The sequence below is a fragment of the Myotis yumanensis genome, unplaced genomic scaffold (assembly GCF_028538775.1).
Source record: "Myotis yumanensis isolate MYYU_CA2020_CCGP unplaced genomic scaffold, mMyoYum1.0.hap1 SCAF_14, whole genome shotgun sequence".
Classification (NCBI taxonomy): domain Eukaryota; kingdom Metazoa; phylum Chordata; class Mammalia; order Chiroptera; family Vespertilionidae; genus Myotis; species Myotis yumanensis.
This window is the reverse complement of record NW_027223765.1, coordinates 44,293,226-44,302,853: the sequence shown is the minus strand read 5'-3', so window position 1 is coordinate 44,302,853 and position 9,628 is coordinate 44,293,226. Positions and strand designations below refer to the sequence as shown.

The window sequence follows — 9,628 nt, the reverse complement described above, 5'->3', positions numbered from 1 at the left end:
GGATATAAAAGGCTGCTGTTCTCCCTTTAGTCCTTGTAGGGATATGTCAAAGAATCATCACATACAAATATTTTGTTTTATACAGAAAGATAGATTGCTTTTACAAGCTACAAGTATACTTAATTTGTTCGTTTGCTCACTCAGATGACATTTTTACTTATTTTAAGCTATTTTTTATTTAAAAATTTTAATGTTGACATAATTGCAGGTGTCCTCCTTTTCCCCACCCTTTGTCCACCCTTTATCTACCCAGCCCTCTTCCCCCTCCCTTGGCCTTCACCAAACTATTGTCTGTGTCCAAGGGGTATGCATATATGTTCTTTAGCTAATCCCTTTATCTTCTTTATCCAGTCACCCCCATAGAGGATTTATTGTGTGCCAGACACAACAGTGTAGCCTATACTATGGTGACTGGCACATAGATGCTCAAATACTAGTATTTGTTGAATGAATATGCCATCAGTACACCCCCAGGACTTATTTTTTCCCCTATTTATTTGTGCACATAGTATTTAAGCTGTTATTAAGATGGAATATCCATTGTGTAGCTTCAAATAGCAAAATTTCACATTTCTGCTTCCAAGCATACTCATAAAATTTACACACCTTTAACCTTTTTTTTTTTTGCCAATGATTTCCTGAAGTAAAAGTGCTGTATAAATAAATACCAAATATAGAAACAAGATAAATGATATTGCTGATTAGTTGCAATATTTATAGAGAAGTTACGATGGAGACACTTGAACACTTGATCCTCAATTGAAATGAGTGTTTACATCTATTTTCCAACAGATCCAAATTTTCAGTCTTGCCGTTTTCCACAATTTGAAGATTCTGATTCCCTGGACCCCTTCCGAAGGAAGACAGGTAAAAAAAAAAATCTCATTCAACCACCCTCCATTTACTTGAGTAATGAATTCTTGTTGTGGCAGGTAATCCTAATCTGTCGCAGCTCAGCAACTGCCTCTCCAGGCAACCTTTTAGCCAATCTCTCCAACTGCGACAGGGGGCAGTTTCTATGGCGACTGACAACTTTGTATCTGAGGCAGGTTACCGCCTGCCTCGGCGGGGAGTCGGGGAGTCAGTGGGTTCCTGAAGTTTCGCCCCTCGTTTTTCCTTTTTCTTTTGCCAGGAGAGAAGCTCACTGAACGTTTCCCTCTTATCTGCGCAGCTGAGAAGTAGTGAAAAACAGACAGGTACTTATTTGTCTTCAGCTTTTCACCCCTCTCTCAAGCCAAGAGATCACCAAATAGATGCCTGCAGAAATACTTTTTCATGGCAGAAATCTCCAAACTCTGTGGGAATCCGTGGTAAATGCAGTTGGTATCAGTTAATTGTCTAGCATTTACATGACATTTTAGATATTCTATGTGTTTTGCTTTATCATAATATCACTTTCTAGGAAGGTAGCAAAACTAAGATACAACATTGATATTTAAATATTAATGATATTAAATTGGTTTGGGGGGAGAGAGATTATACCTCAACAACTGGATTTGTTGTTGTGATTTGCATTTTAGGAAAAATCTGAACTGAGACTTTTAGAACTGTAATTTCATACTTGAGGAAACTGAAGCCCTAACCTGGAAGTGATTTTTTTCATTTTTTCATAGCAAGTGGATGGTTGGAACTCTAACAGGAATCCTTGCCCATTTATTTCAACTGCCATTCTTGTTTTGTTTTAGTGTATGTGTGTGTGTGTATGTGTGTGTGTGTGTTGGTAAGAAAACATTTATTTGGTAAATCACAGAGGTAGAAAAAGTAATTCCTGGAAGACATGGCCTTAGGAAACAAGTTATAGAGGTAAAGGAAGGGCCTTGGACCTGGGGAGTGAGGGAGCTAATGGTAATGTGCCTTGGACGAGGAGGGGGAAGGGAAAGGCACCAGCGTGTTCTCGGGAGGGATAGTGCCTCAACTGCCATGAAGACTGATACCATACTTGGGAGGAAGATCTAAAAAGGCCTGGAATTTTGGGTATTGATATATAAGGTATGTTATCAATATATTGATGCTAGTTTTTACAATAACGGATTTATGGATTTTTCTCCTCAGATTATAGAGTATTTTTAGGAGACCAAGATGTCAGACCCAAACAAAGCTGCCATTGCTGCAGAAAAGGAGGCTCTGAACTTGAAGTTACCTCCCATTGTCCATCCTCCTGAAAACATAGGTGTTGATACACCAACACAAAGTAAGCTTCTGAAGTACAGAAGATCCAAGGAGCAAAGGAAGACAATTAATCAGTTAGTGTAAGTAGCATATTAGTAAATAATTCTTGTTTAGAATTCAAGTGAAATGATTTCTGTTCTCTATATATATAAAAGGCTAAGCAACCATCCGACTGTCCGATTGGCCGGTAGGTATGACGCACACTGACCACCAGGGGGCAGGCTCAATGCAGGAGTTGCAGTGACCTGGCAGTGGCGGTTCTCAGGTGACACACCCCGGAACCAGAGAGGAGGGAGCCCGATTCTGGGGTGCCTCAATCGAGAACTGCCCTATTGCAATCTGGGACACCTCAGGGGATGTTGGAGAGCTGGTTTTGGCCCAATCGCCGCAAGCAAGGCCGAGGGACCCCACCTGCCAGAGGGACCTTCCGCTCACTCCGAAGATGCCCTTCGAGCCACAGCACCACCCCAGGTATGGCAGGCCAGGGAGGAAACATGGGAGTTTGGCTCCAGAGTGTGTCTGGCCCATCTCGCCCAGTCCTGCCCTGCCAGCCACCTTCTAATTAATTTCCTTTCAATGTGCATGAATCCGCGCACCGGGGCACTAGTATTTTCGTAAAAAGCTTTATACACCCATGCTTAAACTACTGTTGTATAAGTTTTATATTTTCATTTCATTGTGAAGTTCTTTTATGTCAGTAAGTATACTTCTACCACATCATATTTAATGACTGTTTTCCATTGTTATCTTTACACCACAAAGTATATAATCAGTCCTCCCTGGACATTTTGCAGTGCTGTGATAAATATCCCAGTAGCTGATTTCTTACACACACCTTTATATCTTTAAGATAAATTCCTAGAAACAAGGTATACATTTTTCATATATTACCAAATTACCTTGGGAAGTGTGAATTTTCATTTCTGTCAGCAATGAATTAAAGAGCATCCTCTTCCCCACACCATTGCCAACATTGGGTATTAGTGTTTTATCATCTTTGGTAAAAATGGGGAAATAAGATTTCCTTGATATTTTACTTGCTCTTCCCTAATTAGTATTGGGATAGAACTTTTTTCATATTTTGGGGGGTATTTGTATTAGTGCTTTGTGAACTCTCTATCGTGTCCATAGATCATTTTTCTTTCAGGGCTCATTATACAGTTATCATTTACCAAAATAATGGGTCAAATATATTTCTCCCAATTTTTCATTTGTTTTTAATTTTTAATTTTTTTAATTGTCAAGAACTTTAAATTTTTCTTTTTTGATCTCTGTCATTGATATCATCTTTATAAAAGAATCTCTTTCTACTTCAAGGTTATAAAAATACATAAATTTTTGCTCTGGCCCATGTGGCTCAGTTAGTTGGAACCTCCTTCCATATACCAGAAGGTGGTGGGTTCAATTCCTAGTCAGGGCATTTGCCTAGGTTGTGGGTTTGATCTTCACAGCCAATCGGTGTTCCTCTGGTGTTTCTATTTCTCATTGATATTTCCCTCTTTCTCTCTCTGTCTTCCTCCCTCTAAAGTCAAATTAAAAATATCTAAATTTTCTTCTTGTACCTCAAAGTATTAGTATTTTCCATATTAAAATGTTTAATTTATCTAGTAATTTTAAAATAAAAAATAAAAAGCTTTATGTAGGTTTTCATAAATAGTTTTATACCATCTTAAAGTTCAATTAGGAAAACAATAGAAAAGTAATCATAGTGACAGTGAGTGATGTACTGTATGTGCTTACTCTAAGCATTGTTTTTATCACTTCACCTATATTTCTCACAACAGCCCTATAAAATGGGTACTGCTGTTATCTCTGTTTTATAGATGAGTAAACTGAGTTGCAGAGAAGTTAATAACTTACCCAAGATCACACAATCTGGTTCAGAGGTTCACATATTTTAAGCACCAAACTATTCCTCCTCTTTATATATTACTAGAGGCCCGGTGCACGAAATTTGTGCAGGGGGGAGAGTGGTCCCTCAGCCCGACCTACACCCTCTCCAATCCAGGAGCCCTCAGGGGATGTCCTACGGATGGCTTAGGCCTGCTCCCCATGGTTCTCTGCTGTCTGTGGGGCCCATTTGGCCGCTCCTGGGTCTCCATGGCGACAGCCAAGCAGGCCTTGCTCTCAGCTGCTGCCCCCGGGACTGGAGGACTCCAGTGGGGCTGAGAGGACTGGGTGCCACCATCTTTGTGTTGGAGTCATGGTTAATTTGCATATTACTCTTTTATTAGATAGGATAATCATGCTGGTCCCTGAGAGTAAAACCAAGTAATTGGGCCTCTAGGAATGACATTGCATTTGAACAAATACTTAATAAGATATCTAAAAAAAATTTTTTAAATTTATAGATCTGAGAGAAAGAGAGAAACATTGACCTGCTGTTCTACCCATCCATGCACTCATTGGTTGCTTCCTGAATGTGCTTTGACCAGGAATTGAATTCAAAATCCTGGTGCTCAAACAAACTGAGCCACCCAGCCAGGGTCTTAATGATACATCCTGAAACTACTTGTACTTAAATTTTTTTACCTACAAAAGAAAATATAGTACAACATCCTGTCCTTTCCCCTCCAATTTAGTGGAAATTAAAACCACCTACCAAAAGCTGTGATTAGGATGGTTCAGTTTAATTTAGCAGTTACTGGGAATTTCCTAGGTATCTGACTCTGTAGGGTTCTGGGGATAACTAAAAAGAAAAAAACAGTGAGCTTATTTGTACAATTCTAACCTAACACTGAAGTATAAAATGGGAACTTTCTCTACGGTAGATTTCTGCTTCTCTTTCTGAATTCTCTTTCCCTTCTTGGTTTGCCTCATTTATACATATTTTTTGCATCTGACTAAATTTTACTGTTTGTTACATTGTTAATGATTATATTGTTGCTAATTTTTGCAAATTTTATTTTCTTTACAATTAAACTTTTTTAGCTTTACATTTTTATTAGTTTATCAATCATCTAATCATATTTAAATCCAAATTTATAAGGTATATTAACTAATATTACTATATGTATTACTAGACCAGCAGAGGGCAGGAGACAGTGCCCAGTGGGTAAAAATCCTTTACCCACTTCATTCCTAGGACTCTACTCAACATTTCAGTAGATCTACAGAATAGAAATGGGGGTCCCTTAGGAGTTAAGTATTATTCTTACTCTAAAACCTTTCACTTTCTCACATTGTCATGTTGAACTACTTGCAGTTCCAGGAATCTACACTAATAAAAGAGAAACATGGTAATTAGCGTACGACCGCTACCCTTTTCATTGGCTAATCAGTGAGTATATGCAAATTAACTGTCAGCCAAGATGGCTGCCGGCAGCCAGGCAGCTGGAAGCGAACATGAGGCTTGCTTGCTGCAGTGAAAGAGGACTCCAACATTCCCCGCCTCACTTGCCGGCCTCTGAGCTACAACTCTAAGCAACTATGTACTATGTTGCAAATAAGAAGATAAACAAAACCCCAGAAACCGGCTTTCAGTCAGCCGGGCTTTAGCAACATTGTATCGATGTTTTCAGCGGCGAGGCCTCAGAGCTAAAGCTGGCCCAGAATAAAAAAAAAAGAAAACAAGGAGCGGTTGGAAGCTTCAGTCACTCGCTTCCAGAAAACAGCCCTCAGCCCCTCACCCAGACTGGCCAGGCACCCCAGTGGGGACCCCCACCCTGATCCAGGACACCCTTCAGGGCAAACCAGCCGGCTCCCACCCGTGCACCAGGCCTCTATTCTATATAGTAAAAGGGTAATATGCCTCCCGGCACCGGGATCAGCGGAGCAGTGAGGCTCCCGGCATCGGGATAAGCGTGACGGGGCAGCACCCAAACCCCCTGATCGCCCTGCGGCTCTGTCTGTTACAGGGGGCGGGGCCACAACCTCCCTATCTGCCCTGCTCTGTGCCTGATAGGGGGGAGCTCTCCAATCCCCTGATTGCCCTGCGGCTCTGTGTGTGACAGGGGGCGGTGCCCCAACTCCCCTATCGGCCCTACTCTGTGAGTGACAGCGGGGAGCTCCTCAACCCCCTGATCGGCCCTGCTCTGTGTGTGACAGGGTATGGAGCCCCAACACCCCTGATGGGCCCTGCTCTGTGCATGACAGGGGGCAGCGCCCCAACCCCCTGATCGGCCCTGCTCTGTGCGTGACAGGGGGTGGCGCCGCAACCTCCCCATCGACCCTGCCTTGAGTGTGACAGGGGGCTGTGCCCCAACCCCCCAATCGGCCCTACTCTGAGCGTGACTGACGGTGACATCGCAACCTCCCGATCTGCCCTGCTCTGTGCATGACGGGGCGGCGCCCCAACTCCCCAATCAGCCCTGCTCTGAGCCTGACCAGGGCCTGCACCTAGGGATTGGGTGTGCCCTCTGCCACCCGGGAGCAGGCCTAAGCCAGGAGGTCGTTATCTCCCGAGGGGTCCCAGACTGCGAGAGGGCACAGGCTGGGCTGGGGGACCCCCCCTTCTCCCCCGAGTGCACAAATTTTTGTGCACTGGGCCTCTAGTCCTATCTAATAATAGACAAAAAGGGTAATTGACAGTACCTTCACTACACCTCCCATTGGCCAATCAGCACGATATGCAAATTAACCACCAACAAATATGGCAGTTAATTTGCATAGAAGGCACCCAGTGGCTATCGGCTATCGGAGCCTGCAATCAGAGCTGAGAGGTCCCCTGCCCAGGCCTAATGCCTTGGCCACAGGCGTTAGGCCTGGGCAGGGGCGGAGTGGGAGATTGCGGAGAGCTGTGGGTCCCCTGCCCAGGTCTAATGCCTCAGTGAGAGGCATTAGGCCTGGGCGGGGCGGAGCCGGCAATCGCAGGGAGCAGAGGCCGAGTTGGCGATTGTGGGGAGCTGGGGGTCCCCTGCCCAGGCCTAACGCCTTGGCCAGAGGCGTTAGGCCTGGGCAACGGCGGAACCAGCCACCGCGGGGAGCAGGGGCGGAGTCAGCGATCGTGGGGAGCTGGGGGTCCGCTGCCCAGGCCCAACGCCTTGGCCAGAGGCGTTAGGCCTGGGCAGGGGCAGAGCGGGAGATCGTGGGTAGAAGGGGCGGAGCCGGCGATGGTGGGAGCTAGGGGTCCTCTGCCCAGGCCTAATGCCTTGGTCAGAGGCATTAGGCCTGGGCAGGGGCAGAGCCGGCAATCCCTGGAGCTGAGGGTCCTCTGCCCAAGCCTAACGCCTTGACCAGAGGTGTTAGGCCTGGGCAGGGGCGGAGCCAGTGATCGTGGGGAGCAGGGGGTCCCCTGCCCAGGCCTAACCCCTCGGTCAGAGGCATTAGGCCTAGGCAGGGGCGGAGCAGGAGATCTCGGGGAGCTGGGGGTCCCCTGCCCAGGCCTAATGCCTCGGCCAGATTCATTAGGCCTGAGCAGGGGTGGAGCCGGCAATGGCTGGGAACTGGGGGTCCCCTGCCCAGGCCTAATGCCTTGGCCACAGGCGTTAGGCCTGGGCAGGGGCGGAACGGGAGATCGTGGAGAGCTGGGGGTCCCCTGCCCAGGCCTAATGCTGTGGCCAGAGGCGTTAGGTCAGGGCAGGGGCAGTTCCAACAATCGGGGGTAGCAGGGGCGGAGCTGGTGATGGTGGGAGCTGGGGGTTCCTTGCCCAGGCCTAAGGCCTTGGCCAGAGGCATTAGGCCTGTGCAGGGGCAGAGCCAGAGATTGCAGGGAGCAGGGAGGGAGCTGGCGATGGCGGGGAGCAGGGGCAGAGCCAGCGTTCATGGGGAGCAGGGGCTGAGCTTATGATTGAGGGAGGTCCCTGCACAGGGCTAATGACTCGGCCCTGCACAGGGCTAATGACTCGGCCAGAGGCGTTAGGCCTGGGCAGGGGCCAAGCCAGCAATTGGTGTGAACTACAGAGGAAACACCTTTTCTGACTGCTCATTGGCTTAGCTCCCTGTATGCCACTGGTAATATTCTTAGTAACTTGGGTAGTAAGAATCCAAATAGGTGATCTAGGGTTTTTTACCACACTCCTGGAGAGAAAAAGGAAGGTCCGCTGCTGGATGGTTAAGGAATGTCGTCTCCTGTCTTAGCTGGTTTTGCTTAGTGGATAATGCCCACTGCTGGGTCTGGGTTCAATTCTGACTAAGGGCATGTACCTAGGTAGCAGGCTCCTCCCTGGCCTGGGCCCAGGTCAGGGCTCATGCAAGAGGCAACCAATCAAAGTGTTCCTCTCACTTTGATGTTTCTCTCTGTCTTTCCCCTTTTTCTTCCACATTCTCTAAAAATCAATGGAAACATATCCTCAGGTGAGGATAAAAAAAGAAAGAAAGAAAGAGATGGAGAGGCATTGATTGGACTGTTGGGCCTTGGAGGGAAGGTAGTGGAGGGTGGGGGTAAGGGGGAGAGATCAACCAAAGGACTTATATGCAAGCATATAGGCCTAACCAATGGACACGGACAACGGGACAATGGGGGGGCGGGGGGGGGGGGGATGAGGGTATGAGTGGGGTGGTAGGGGATAACGTGGGGATAAGGACACATGTAATATCTTAATAAAAAATACATATTTTTTTTTTGAAAAAAGAAAGAAATGTCATATCCTATGAAAGACACATTTTGAAAATGCCTAAAGAAAGTTGTCATTTTTTCATGGTAAAGGGACTGGAGTCCGTGTTGATGAAAACACCTTGGTGGCTGTAGTGACTGGCAGTGGCTGCAACAGCAGGGTGATGGGGCTGGTGCCTTCCCTTGATCAGCCCGGTCGCCTCCCACAAAGGAGCAAGGAGCAGGGAGTAGGACATCCCCTGAGGGCTCCCAGTATGTGATAGGGGGCAAGCTAGGCTGAGGGACCTTCCCCTTCAGTGCACAAATTTTTGTGCACGGGGCCTCTAGTCTATAATAATAAAAGCGTAATATGCTAATTAGACTGGACATCCTTCCGGAGGACCTTCTGGGTGAAGCTGGGGCTGCCAGAGTGAAGCCAGTGCCAGCAGCCAGGGGAAGGAAGGCCTACTCTTGAATGAATTTCGTGCATCGGGCCTCTAGTATATTATATTTTTCATAGTTTAGTAAAAAATAAATTTCAGCCCTGGCTGCTGTTGCTCAGGTGGTTAGGTATCATTTATGCACTAAAGGGTTGCTGGTTTGATTTCTGGTCAGGGCACATGCCCGGGATTGTGGGATCAATCCCCAGTAGGGTCGTGCAGGGGGCAGCCAGTCGATGTTTCACTCTCATGGCGATGTTTCTCTCTCTGTTCTGTGTCCCTCTCCCTTCTTCTCTCTCTAAAAATCAATGAAAAAAAATCTTTAAATACAAAATTAAATAAATTTCACAGTTGCTTCCTACAGTTTCCTTCACTGGAAAGTATTTGTCTGCCTGAATTACACTAGTTCTTCAAAGCTTACTTTATGGATCACCACCTCTGGAAAGCCTTCTCCTAATCCCTTTAACGCATCTTTAACTCTGTCTACATATTACTCTTATGCCAATTGGCAGACATTAAGACCTATTGTTACAAAGCTGCTGTGCTT

General features: G+C 46.2%; 1 protein-coding gene across 6 annotated transcripts in view; it reads left to right on the top strand.

The window, feature by feature from the left end:
* The first annotated feature begins 1,082 nt into the window (after positions 1-1,082).
* Positions 1,083-9,628, top strand: part of DNAH12 (dynein axonemal heavy chain 12) — a 239,044-nt gene continuing 230,498 nt past the window's right edge. For 5 of the 6 annotated variants that reach the window (XM_070390826.1, XM_070390827.1, XM_070390825.1 and 2 more), the window contains exons 1-2: positions 1,083-1,196; positions 2,053-2,249. In XM_070390826.1, coding sequence (XP_070246927.1) covers positions 2,080-2,249 — 170 coding nt within the window. In that variant the 5' untranslated portion in view covers positions 1,083-1,196; positions 2,053-2,079. Of the gene's footprint in view, positions 1,197-1,244; positions 1,311-2,052; positions 2,250-9,628 lie in introns of those variants that run through there. The other variant, XM_070390824.1, reaches the window with a different exon arrangement.